General features: G+C 41.1%; 2 protein-coding genes across 2 annotated transcripts; both read left to right on the forward strand.

Moving 5' to 3' along the window:
- Window positions 1-1,315: 1,315 nt before the first annotated feature.
- On the forward strand, window positions 1,316-3,823 carry LOC134370594 (protocadherin alpha-3-like). Its single transcript, XM_063087647.1, has one exon. It carries the CDS (start codon window positions 1,316-1,318, stop codon window positions 3,821-3,823), a length of 2,508 nt encoding a protein of 835 aa, XP_062943717.1.
- A 3,374-nt stretch (window positions 3,824-7,197) lies between these two features.
- On the forward strand, window positions 7,198-9,648 carry LOC134371238 (protocadherin alpha-4). Its single transcript, XM_063088270.1, has one exon. It carries the CDS (start codon window positions 7,225-7,227, stop codon window positions 9,646-9,648), a length of 2,424 nt encoding a protein of 807 aa, XP_062944340.1. The 5' UTR covers window positions 7,198-7,224.
- The last annotated feature ends 4,126 nt before the right edge of the window (window positions 9,649-13,774 follow it).

Consider the following 13,774-nt stretch of genomic DNA (forward strand, 5'->3'; position numbering starts at 1 on the left):
TTTTCTCTGCTCAACTTCCAAATGCTCAGAGAAGTCATGTCTCTCACTGTATTCACAGAGATCTTTAGAAAAACCTAATTGCCTGACCTTATACATGTTGAGTAGTGATTCATGTCTGAGTAGTGACTCATGTTCCAAAGTTAGCTGTCTCTCTTCACTGATTGAATAAATCACCAGTTCTATCAAGTAACAACTTTTTAATAAACTGGAACCCAGAAATTCGTCCAGAGTGGAGATAATAAAAAACACAATTATTTAATATTATGAGCATTTTATGACATACAGCTAAATTGAAATGCATAAGTGCTGTGGAAATTTTAAAGATTAATATATTCTTACTCGGTGTGATGTGAATGTAACAAATATTCAAATGAAACAGTGTTGTCCTGCGAAAGGAAACAAACTTCCAAAAGAACTTCACTGTAAAAGACTGACTTTTTACATCTTCATATAAATAATAGTTAAGACAGTTAACGAGGATATAGTCTTTGAATAAAGGACACAAGAATGATTTATAGACATTATACACATTAATAAACATAAATAAACATATTTTGTAAATTAACAATTGCCATAATATAAAAGTAAATATATATGTTGGTATATGTATGCACACATTTTACAAATACTTCAATGTCTTGATGTTTAATGGTCGAATATATCAAAGACTCTAATTTTTCTGTAAAATGTAGCCTGGGAGGCCAAGTGATTAATGGCAGGGCATCTTGAATCAGACTGAGATCTCACCCAAACATCTCTTAACCTCTGTAAAAAGTGAGTCGTATTATTATCTATCTGCGAGGGTTGTTGTGAGAATTTAATGGTGTAATTTCATCAGGGCAAATAGAACAGTGCCTGTCACTTGAAAAACATTTACAATAAATGTACACTGTTATAACAGTAATCACAATTAATCTTTTACTGTACCGAATATCACGAATTGGCACAAGTGAAAGTGATGAAATTAGCATAAAGTTCTCAGGATATATTCTCAGAAAAAATAAAGACTTCGAGGAGTTTTCGAAGGAATTACAACTGAAAATAGAAATTTTGGGAAAGTTCAAACGACCTGTAAGGAAAAGATAAGTACATGTATTTAATACTTACACATTTAGCCACATGATGTCGCTGTCCACCACAAGGTCTTTCTCCACAAAAGAAATACAGCGTGTATTACGTATTCAGACTCATTTCTTCATCATCTCTGAAATATGATAACGGTGAGGAGTTTCAGAAACGAAGAACAAGGAACTCAAATAGTTCTCTAGATTCTGGATAGATGTAAGAGCGACCTGGTGTTTGGAAAAGGCTTGCGATGGTGTTTTCCTGGCAAGAAGATCCTGGAGCTCAGCGCCTGCTGCTCTCGCTTCTGCTCCTCGCAGCCTGGGAGGCAGGGAGCGGCCAGCTCCACTACTCCATCCCCGAGGAGGCCAAACACGGCACCTTCGTGGGCCGCATCGCCCAGGACCTGGGGCTGGAGCTGGCGGAGCTGGTGCCGCGCCTGTTCCGGGTGGCGTCCAAAGGCAGAGAGGACCTTCTGGAGGTAAATCTGCAGAATGGCGTTTTGTTTGTGAATTCTCGGATCGACCGGGAGGAGCTGTGCGGGCGGAGCGCGGAGTGCAGCATCCACCTGGAGGTGATTGTGGACAGGCCGCTGCAGGTTTTCCATGTGGAGGTGGAGGTGAAAGACATTAACGACAACCCCCCGGTTTTTCCAATGGCAGTAAAAAATCTGTTTATCTATGAATCCCGACAGCCTGGCTCTCGGTTTTCGCTAGAGGGCGCATCAGATGCCGATATTGGAACAAATTCATTGTTGACTTACAGCCTTGATTCCAGCGAATATTTTACCTTGGAAGTTAAAAGAAATGATGAGGAAATTAAATCCCTTGGACTTGTGTTGAAAAAACTTTTAAATCGAGAGGATGCTCCTAAGCATCATTTGCTAATAAAGGCTGTTGACAGTGGGAAACCAGAGCTCACTGGCACGACTCAACTGGAGATCACCGTTCTAGATGTAAATGACAACGCCCCAGCGTTTGAGAGAACGGTCTACAAAGTCAGATTGTTCGAAAATGCACCAAATGGTACCATAGCTGTTATCGTTAACGCCTCTGATTTGGATGAAGGAGTAAATAAGGACATTGTATATTCTTTCAATACAGATATGTCTGCAGATATTCTGTCGAAATTCCACTTAGATCCGGTCAGTGGACACATTAGTGTAAAGGGTAACATAGATTTTGAGGAAACTAAGTCATACGAAATGCAGGTGGAAGCGACGGATAAAGGAATTCCCCCACTGGCAGATCACTGTGCGGTTCTAGTGGAAATTGTGGACATCAATGATAATGTACCTGAGTTGGTTATCAAGTCACTATCATTGTCTGTATTAGAAGACACTCCACTTGGCAGCGTAATTGCCCTGATCAGCGTGTCCGACCGCGACTCAGGTGTCAACGGACAGGTCACCTGCACCCTGATGCCCGACGTCCCATTCAAGCTGGTGTCCACCTTCAAGAATTACTATTCGTTGGTGTTGGACAGCGCCCTGGACCGCGAGGTTATATCTAACTACAAGGTGGTGGTGACAGCGCGGGACGGGGGCTCGCCTTCGCTGTGGGCCACCGCCAGCGTGTCCGTGGAGGTGGCCGACGTGAACGACAACGCGCCGGCGTTCGCGCAGCCCGAATACACGGTGTTCGTGAAGGAGAACAACCCGCCCGGCTGCCACATCTTCACGGTGTCGGCGCGGGACGCGGACGCACAGGAGAACGCGCTGGTGTCCTACTCGCTGGTGGAGCGGCGGGTGGGCGAGCGTGCGCTGTCGAGCTACGTGTCGGTGCACGCGGAGAGCGGCAAGGTGTACGCGCTGCAGCCGCTGGACCACGAGGAGCTGGAGCTGCTGCAGTTCCAGGTGAGCGCGCGCGACGCTGGCGTGCCGCCTCTGGGCAGCAACGTGACGCTGCAGGTGTTCGTGCTGGACGAGAACGACAATGTGCCCGCGCTGCTGGCGTCTCGGGCTGGAGGCTCTGGCGGTGCGGTGAGCGAGCTGGTGCCGCGGTCGGTGGGCGCGGGCCACGTGGTGACGAAGGTGCGCGCGGTGGACGCCGACTCGGGCTACAACGCGTGGCTGTCGTACGAGCTGCAGCCGGCGGCGGGCGGTGCGCGCAGCCCGTTCCGCGTGGGGCTGTACACGGGCGAGATCAGCACGACGCGCGCCCTGGACGAGGCGGACGCTCCGCTTCAGCGCCTGCTGGTGCTGGTGAAGGACCACGGCGAGCCGGCACTGACGGCCACGGCCACCGTGCTGGTGTCGCTGGTGGAGAGCGGCCAGGTGCCGAAGGCCTCGTCGCGGGTGTCAGCGGGGGTCGCGGGTCCGGAGGCAGCCCTGGTGGATGTCAACGTGTACCTGATCGTCGCCATCTGCGCCGTTTCCAGCCTGTTGTTGTTGACGCTGCTGCTGTACACGGCATTTCGGTGCTCGGCGCCACCCACCGAGGTCGCGTGCGGACCTGGGAAGGCCACGCTGGTGTGCTCCAGCGCGGTGGGGAGCTGGTCGTACTCGCAGCAGAGGCGGCAGAGGGTGTGCTCTGGGGAGGGGCCGCCCAAGACCGACCTCATGGCCTTCAGCCCCAGCCTTCCGCCCTGTCCAGTTAACCAGGACGGAGAGGAGCAACTAAATGTGGACGTTCATATCTCTGCCAAAGTGAGTAATTTTTTTATAAAATCCTTTTCAAAATGTTCTTGTTTTTTATTTCCAACGTTTCCAGTCTTGGAAAGATGTTGGTTATTTACGCCACACTATGTGTTTCAAAATTAGAATTTTTCACTTACTGTTTTTGTGGTTAAAATGTTAGGATTTTTGTGACTAATTTTTGAACCGAATCAGTAATAATTAGTGAGATCTACACTTGTTTTTGTTGTTGTTGTTGTTATTAGTTGCAGTAGTAGGATTATTTTATTACTAGAAGTTTGGGTACAAAACGAAATATTTTTTCTTGGATATATTGCATTATTTAGAGAATTCGACTGCAACACGTGGTGTCCACTCTTCATGGTGTAATCCCTGCATAGTGTTTCAATATCTCTTACCACTTTTCATTTGGACTTCTAAATGTTAATACAAATGTCACTGGCCTATTTTATGCGTTCATCCCAAATGCTTACATCTTCATTTTTGTTATGCTTTTACACCTTCAGTTTCAAATATTAGTTAGTTACACCTGTTGTCTTTCACGGAGCCTCTTTTATTCTCTTTTTCATTTGTTTGGAGTCTTAGCCCCTCCTCTCTATGTAAATATGGTTCGTTTTGGGCCTTGTGCTCTCACTTGGCAATACTGTTTATTGTTGCTAGATTTCCAAATGGGGGGAGGGAAGTAGAATAACAATTGTTTTGTTTCTAGAATTGTATCTTTGTTCATCTTCAGTTTCTCACTACTTTTATTAGTAATGATTAAAATATAAGGATAAAGTGAAAAATCAGTACACATGTGGTAAACAATTATTCTTTTAAAAATAATATTTTTAATCTTAAGAATTATTTTCAATCTGAATTATTTGTTGAAAATAATACTGTATATCTAATTTAAAATTACTATTAATTTTAAATTAAAATTAATTTACTAAAAACACTATTAATTTAATAAATTAATTTACTAATCTACTAAAAATACTTATTATTTAACCTCTTTTGCATACAATACTTTAATGTCAGAAAACAGCAAATAGAAAATTCCATATAACTGGCACCAAATAAAACTGCAGTGAGACCATTTTCCAGGCATTACCCCATGTATTTTGGTCATTTCCGCCAGCAAATAGTTGGACTCATACTCCAGTTTTCTTGCTACTGGAGAAAATTAGAAACTAGATGAAACCTAATTAATACTCAATGACATTGTGCAGAGTCTAACATGTAAGATACTTTTCTTTCCTTTTTCTCTTTCATTTTCTTTTCCAGCACTATCCTTTGCTGTCCCTTTGTCCATCAATTAGTTAGAGTATGTCCAACCTCAGTTCAATTTTTATATTATTAGTCCTGTTATCATCTATTGTAAATAATAGGGCCATCCAGAATTCTTGTCCCTCCAGATATGGGACTTCAGCTTTCAAATCCAGTTCTCCTCTTGAAATTCTTGACTGATAAGACTCTTGGCTGAGACATTTTAAAGTCTTATGAGGATTTTTAATTTTTTTCTCTTTAGATGTATTGATGGTATACCAAGCGAATACTGAATAGTTCCCAAATAAGTATCCATTTCTATTCTGTTGCATCTCTCAATTAAGCATTTAAATATTTTGTTAAGTAAAATGAATGGAAAGGGAATTCTTTTAACTTTTGTTCAGTGTTCTTGACATCTATGGTCACTTAGTAAAAATCTATAATTTGGGCCCCCAAATGGTAAAAGCACTCTGATTTTTGTTGTGATTTTTATGAGTGTGAATCTTTATTGAGGGAACCTAAAGCTATTTTCACTAGATTGGTGATTTAAAAAAATTTTTGGTCTAGGCAAATATGGGGGTGGGGAGTTTATAAACATAAGAGGCAAAGAAAGTTTGAAAATGGCCACCATAATTTTCTTCTATATTAAGTTACTTTATGTAGGAAAATGTATTGTGCTCTATTTATTGGGAAATTTTCATTGCCCACACTAAAACCCGAGATTATTAAAAGATTGTGACTGACAAGACTTAGAATGAAAATTAAGCTAAAATCCGGGTTTTACCATGGAAATTAAAAGATCTCTTAATTAGGGAAATGTTTAAGGAAAATCTTTTTGTATCTCTAGAATATTACAGAGGCTGCTGAGATATCATATCTTCCTGACTAGCTATATGATAACCTTAAATTAATGTATTTTATTAGGAAATTGAAGAATATCAAACCATTCCTATTGGGTAGATGTTCAGCAAATCTTAGCCAAATACCTCCACCTCTGAGCTTTTAAACTAGTAAAACGCAACTATTTCAGTGTTGGCTGGTGTCTCAGTTAGTTAGAGCACAGCCTTGTAACCCCAAGGTTAAGGGTTTGGATTCCCATACCAGCCAGCTGCCAGAAAAATAAAATAAACTACATCTATTTCCTTTAAAATTCTATAGAGAAACTAATATAATACAAGAAGGTAAAGATGCTTGTGTGATTGGTTTGATCATGAAATTCTTCATGGGTTAGGGAAGTTTTAAGTGGTTATAAAATGTGGAGATTGGTTTGTGAAGAGTTTGGAAATGATGTGTTTTACTTAGTCAGGGGACAAAATGAGTATGCTTGTTTAGTAAAAAATGTACTTGGAAGCAAGAAATTATCCAGTTTGATTAAAATATACGAGAACTATGGGGAGAAGATAGAGGCTTAAGCATGGACACTGGAGAATAGGCAGGTAACCATGAGTCAAAATAAGAATGCCAACCTTGTTCATGGGAGGTTAGTTTCACTGAATAAAATTATTTGGAATACTTTTTCATGCAAGCTATTTACTATAGATTTCTATTTTCTTGTTAAACTTTCCTTGCACTTTCATCTCTTAGATGACTAAAAACAGACATTAAATTAAATGCTGATGGGTTTTTATTCCTTTTAAAAACATTTGCAAATTTCCCTTTCAATGGCTTGTCCTTGGGATCAGAGGTTCCCTAGAGATATTTTCTCCCAAGTCTTCAACACCAGAAATACAAACCCAAGGATGAGGAGTGTGCCATCATTAATAAGGTTCCCTCTGGTAATCTTGGGAACACAAGTAACATATCATGGCTTTTCCTAATCAACACTTCAATTGTATGAACTATGTTGCGTGAATATACACTTTGTAAACATTTAAATACTTAAAACCTGTTTGAAAAGAGGATATCTACTGAAGTAAAGTTTACCCCTGTGGTGAAACTAAGGCTCACAATCAATCAATGATACAAAATGTTTACCTCCGTAGTACAAAACGTAATCCTATTCTCCAAAACGGGAAAAGTATGCGAAGAAGCTGAAAGAGTAAAGCCTAGCAGTTTACAGTAGACTATGGATTTCCAGAATCGATACTTACGGTTTGGAGCCACATGATGTCGCTCTTTACCATAGAATAGATTACACAGACGAAATAAAGAGGAAAAAATCCTTTGTAATCTTACTGCAAAGAAGCTGTATCCACTATCTGGAATCTGAAAATGGAGGATGCAGCGGCACTGAACTGACCGATAAGAAAATTTCTCTTGACTTTGAGACAAGATCCCAAATGAACAAAAAGCATTGTGCAGTTGAAATGGAGTTTTCCTACGGAACCGGTCAGGAATCTCAGCGCTTACTGCTCTCGCTTCTGCTCCTCGCAGCCTGGGAGGCAGGGAGCGGCCAGCTCCAATACTCGGTCCCCGAGGAGGCCAAACACGGCACCTTCGTGGGCCGCATCGCACAGGACCTGGGGCTGGAGCTGGCGGAGGTGGTGCCGCGCCTGTTCCGGGTGGCGTCCAAAGGCAGAGAGGACCTTCTGGAGGTAAATCTGCAGAATGGCGTTTTGTTTGTGAATTCTCGGATCGACCGGGAGGAGCTGTGCGGGAGGAGCGCGGAGTGCAGCATCCACCTGGAGGTGATCGTGGACAGGCCGCTGCAGGTTTTCCATGTGGAGGTGGAGGTGAAGGACATTAATGACAACCCGCCTGTGTTCCCTGCGACACAAAAGAATCTGTTTATCGCGGAATCCAGGCCGCTTGACACTCGGTTTCCATTAGAGGGCGCCTCCGATGCAGATATTGGGGCCAACGCTCTGCTGACTTACAGACTGAGCCCCAATGAGTATTTTTCACTGGAAAAACCATCCAATGATGAGCGAGTAAAAGGTCTTGGGCTTGTATTACGGAAATCTTTAGACAGAGAAGAAACTCCGGAGATTTTTCTAGTGCTCACGGCCACCGATGGTGGCAAACCTGAGCTGACTGGCACTGTTCAGTTACTCATCACGGTACTGGATGCCAATGACAATGCTCCAGTTTTCGACAGAACACTCTATATGGTGAAATTAGCAGAGAATGTTCCTAATGGAACGTCGGTAATTAAACTTAACGCCTCAGATTTAGACGAAGGATTGAATGGGGACATTATTTATTTATTCTCAAGTGATATTTCACCTAATGTGAAATCAAAGTTCCACATAGATCCAATTACTGGACAAATTATGGTAAAGGGATATATCGATTTTGAAGAAAGCAAGTCCTTTGAAATTCTTGTAGAGGGCATTGATAAGGGACAGCTCCCACTGTCTAGCCATTGTAGAGTTATTGTGGAAGTAGAAGACAAAAACGATAATGTCCCAGATTTGGAATTCAAGTCCCTATCACTTCCAATCAGAGAAGACGCGCCACAGGGCACCGTTATTGCCCTGATCAGCGTGTCCGACCGCGACGCTGGCGTCAATGGACAGGTGACCTGCACTCTGATGTCCCAAGTCCCCTTCAAGCTGGTGTCCACCTTCAAGAATTACTATTCTTTGGTGCTGGACAGCGCCTTGGACCGTGAGAGCACATCACACTACCAGTTGGTGGTGACCGCCCGAGACGGGGGCTCGCCTTCGCTGTGGGCCACGGCCACCGTGTCCGTGGAAGTGGCCGACGTGAACGACAACGCGCCGGCGTTCGCGCAGCCCGAGTACACGGTGTTCGTGAAGGAGAACAACCCGCCCGGCTGCCACATCTTCACGGTGTCGGCGCGGGACGCGGACGCGCAGGAGAACGCGCTGGTGTCCTACTCGCTGGTGGAGCGGCGGGTGGGCGAGCGTGCGCTGTCGAGCTACGTGTCGGTGCACGCGGAGAGCGGCAAGGTGTACGCGCTGCAGCCGCTGGACCACGAGGAGCTGGAGCTGCTGCAGTTCCAGGTGAGCGCGCGCGACGCTGGCGTGCCGCCTCTGGGCAGCAACGTGACGCTGCAGGTGTTCGTGCTGGACGAGAACGACAATGTGCCCGCGCTGCTGGCGTCTCGGGCTGGAGGCTCTGGCGGTGCGGTGAGCGAGCTGGTGCCGCTGTCTGTGGGCGCAGGCCACGTGGTGACGAAGGTGCGCGCGGTGGACGCCGACTCGGGCTACAACGCGTGGCTGTCGTACGAGCTGCAGCCGGCGGCGGGCGGTGCGCGCAGCCCGTTCCGCGTGGGGCTGTACACGGGCGAGATCAGCACGACGCGCGCCCTGGACGAGGCGGACGCTCCGCTTCAGCGCCTGCTGGTGCTGGTGAAGGACCACGGCGAGCCGGCGCTGACGGCCACGGCCACCGTGCTGGTGTCGCTGGTGGAGAGCGGCCAGGTGCCGAAGGCCTCATCGCGGGCGTCAGCGGGGGTCGCGGGTCCGGAGGCTACGCTGGTAGATGTCAACGTGTACCTGATCATCTCCATCTGTGCGGTGTCCAGCCTGTTGGTGTTGACGCTGCTGCTGTACACGGCGCTGCGGTGCTCTGCGCCGCCCACCGAGGTCGCGTGTGGACCTGGGAAGGCCACGCTGGTGTGCTCCAGCGCGGTGGGGAGCTGGTCGTACTCGCAGCAGAGGCGGCAGAGGGTGTGCTCTGGGGAGGGGCCGCCCAAGACCGACCTCATGGCCTTCAGCCCCAGCTTACTGGAGTCTAGGGACAGGGACTATCAGCCTCAGACAACCGGGGATTCCTTTGCAAAGGTTAGTTTATAATATTCTTTTGTTTAATCTGAATTTTCATATAATTTTCTTCTATAATCATAATTTTATTTCTCAAAATCAAATTGTTTTGTGTTAAATTTCTTTACCTTTCTTTACGTGCCCAGTTTAACCAAAATCTTTCTGAATTAAAGGACATCACGGCAATATATATGCTTTTTAAACCCTTCACCATTTGATGCATATTCATTTAACTGTTTCTAATAAATATCTTTACCTTTTTTATTTTTAGTGATAATCAATTATTTAGAAAATACTTTACTCTTACTCACCTATAATGATACACAAACACGCGCAGACAGAAATAATACAGCTCAGTCGATTGTCTGAAAGTGAAAACCTTTTACCTCCATTCCTAAAGCCCCTCATATGCACCTTTCAAATAACTTTCCCTTGTTTTTCTCCCAATGTAACCACACATTTGAGTTTTATAACAGGGATTAATCGTAGCCTGTTTCGTGAACTTTAAAAGGAAAAAATGGCACAAAATGTGCACGTGTTTGTTTCTAAGTTCTTTTTGTTTATAAATCATCATTGTTTATGAAGTCGTCTATATTATTACATGCAGTTGTACTTCATTTAATTTCATTTCTAGAACTATTTTCCTAATATACTATGCGTCATTTATTCTACTGTTGAGGATTTTGCATTGTGTCTCTTTATGTCTATTTTGAATAATGCTGTCCTAAATATATCATACCTTTCTTTGGATGCCTGTGTATACACATTCCTCCTAAGTGTTTACCTAGGAGTTGGGTTAGTGGATCATAGAATTATGTGGATATCTTTCTTTAATAGATAATGCTAACCAATTTTCCAAGGTGCTTTTACATATTTGCATTCCTAATAGCAGTGTATGAGAGCTTCTGATGCTCCATATCATCTCTACATTTGTCAGATTATTTTTATGTTAGCCATTTTACTGGGTGTGTTTTGTTCTCTAATTTTGAATTAACTTCATGTTTAAATGAGATTGAGCACCTTTCTACATAATTCTTGGCTGTTTTTATATCTTATTTTGTGCAATAGTTGTCTTCTACCTATTTTTCTATTCTGTTGTATCTTTCTTTTCTTTTGTTTTTTTCCCTCCTTCCTACCATGGAACTTTATTTCTTTATCTTGTGTTTTTTTTATTACTTTAAATAAATGTCTTATATTCTACACATAACCTTTTTCTTGAGATTCTTCTATTCCATGGCTTGTTTTTGATTCTTTTAATTGTGTTTTTTGTTGAATAGAAATTCTAAATTTTAATTTGATTCAATTTATCAATAATTTCTATTTTCATTTTGAATTCATTTCATTTGAAAATCAGGTTGAGCACCTTTCTGTATGATTCTTGGCCATGTTATATTTTATTTGTGCAGTAGTTCAACTTATCAATCTTTCTTTCTTGATTATATGTCATGAAGATAATTTCTGGTAATATTTTTGTTTCATTGTTCACATTACATCTACAATTCATGTGTAATGTAATTTTTTGTTATTGTTGTGAAGCTGGAATCAAGATTAATTTTCCCCATTTTTTGCTAGACTCATAAAATGAGTTTGAAATTTTTCTCTCTATGTTTTTTGGAAGAATTTGAGAAAGATTGGCATTGATTCTTCTTTAAACATTTGGTAGAATTCTCCAGTGAAGACAGTCTGTCTTGGGCTTTTTTGTGTTAGAAGGTTTTTATTACTGATTTAATCTCTTTACTAGTTATAGATTTATTCAGATTTTCTATTTCTTCATGATACGGTCTTGGTAGGTTTTGTTTCTAGGAATCTATTCTTTTACTCTAGGTTTTTCAATTTATTGGCATATAATTGTTCATAGTAGTCTCATAATTCTTTTTATTTCTGTAGTATCAGTTGCAACGTCTCCTCTTTCATTTCTGATTTTATATGAGTCTCTTTTTTTCTTAGTCTAACTAAGCATTTATCAATCTTGTTGATCTTTTCCAAAAATGAAGTATAAATTTTGTTAATTTTTTCCTATTATTTTATTCTGTATTTCATTTATTTCTGCTCTAATATTTATTATATTCTTCCTTCTGCATTAGGCCTCATTTGTCCTTCTCTTTCTAGTTCCTTGAGGTGTTAAGTTAGGTTGTTTATTTGAGGTTTTCTCTCTGCCTCTCTCTTCTCTCTCTCTCTCAAAAGAGAGATCTTTGGGGCAGCTGTCTGGTCCAGGTATCTGAACGTTTGGTCTTGGTGTTATAACACCATGCTCTAACCAGCTGAGCTATAACTGGCCAGCCTGCCATTTTTTCCCTCTTTCTTAATGTAGGCATTTATCACCATAAACTTCCCTGTTAGTACTGCCTTTACTTCATCCTATAAGTTTTGGTCTGTTGTGCTTTAGTTTTCATTTCTCTCAACATATTTCCTAATTTCCCTTTTGACTTATTCTTTGACTCATTGGCTGTTCTAAAGTCTGTTGTTTAATTTCCACATAGTTGTGGATTTTCCGGTTTTCCTTCCACTGTTATTTCCAGTTTCATTCCATTGTGGTCAGAAAAGATACCTACTATGATTTCAATGTTCTTAAATTTGTTAAGACTTGTTTTGTGACCTGACATGGGATATATCCTGGAGATTGTTCAGAGTGTGCTTGAGAAGTATGTGTATTCTGCTGCTTTTGGGTGGAATGTTCTGTATTTGACTGTTAGTTCCTTTTGGTCTGTAGTGTTGTTCGAGTCCTCAGTTCCTTTATTAACCATCTGTCTGGATATCCTATCCCTTATTGAAAGTAGGGTATCAAAATCTTATACTATTATTGTGTTCCTGTCTATTTCTCTCTTCAGTTTTGTCAATATTTGCTTCATATATTCAGGTGCTTTGACGTCAGAGACATATATATTTATAATTGTTATATTTTCCTGGTGAATTGATTCTTTTATCACTATATAATGTCCTTTTTTGTCTCTTATGACACTTTTTGACTTAAATACTATTTTGTCTGATATAACTTCTGCTCTCTTTTGATTAGCATTTCCATGCAATATATTTTTATATCCTTTAATTTTCAGCCCATATGGGAACTTAAATCCACAGTGAATCTTTTCTAGACACATATAGTTAAATCCTCTTTTTAAAAATTCATTAAGCTAGTCTGTCTTTTGATGGGTGGGGTGGCTATTCTATATATAAAGTAATTATTGATTGAGAACAACTAACTACTGCTATTTTATTAATTGTTTTCTGTCTTGTAGCTCTTTTCCTTCTTTTATTTTCTTGCTATCTTCCTTTGTATTTCATTAGTTTTTTTGTAATGATATGTTTTGATTTCTTTCTTATTTTCTTTTGTGTATCTTCTACAGGCATTTTCTTTGTGGTTATCATGGACTTTCATTAAAAAAAACAACAACCTATAGTTATTTCAATCTATTTTAAGCTAACAACTTAACTTTAATCAAAATAAAAACTCTTCCCTTTTATTTTTCCTCTTCCCACACTGTAGATTATTCATCTATAAATTACATCTTTTTATATTGTATATCCATTAGCATCTTTTATAGTTACAGTTTTTTTATACTTTTGTCTCCAAACTTCTACACCAGATTTAAAATTGATTTATGCATCACCATTACATTATTACAATATTCTGTTTTAGTCTATATATTTATCTTTACTAGTGAGCATCATACTTTAATATGCTTATATATTGCTGTTTAGCATCCTTTCATTTCAACTTAAAGGATTTTCTTTTAACTTTTTAATTTTTTGTCAAGCATGTCTGGTAGTGATGAATTTTAGATTTAGTTTATATGGGAAGGTCTTTATCTGTCCTTCATTTTTGAAGAAAAAAATTTCTGGATGTAGTATTCTTGGTTGGCAGTTTTTTTTCTTTGATCACTTTCAATATATCATCTTATTCCTGGCAAGCAAGGTTTCAATACAGAGAAATCTGCTGATAGTCTTATGAATATTCCCCTGCTTGTGATGAGTAGTTTTTACCTTGCTGCTTTCAAAATGCTGGCATTGACTTTTAATAATTCGATTATAATGTATCTCAATGTGGGCTTCTTTAGGTTCATCCTATCTGTAGACTGCTATGGTTCTTGAAACTGTATGTCCATTTCTTCCCCAAATTTGGGAAGTTTCAGCCATATTTATTTAAATAAGTTTTCTGTTC

Source organism: Cynocephalus volans, chromosome 2 (genome assembly GCF_027409185.1).
Source record: "Cynocephalus volans isolate mCynVol1 chromosome 2, mCynVol1.pri, whole genome shotgun sequence".
Lineage (NCBI taxonomy): Eukaryota > Metazoa > Chordata > Mammalia > Dermoptera > Cynocephalidae > Cynocephalus > Cynocephalus volans.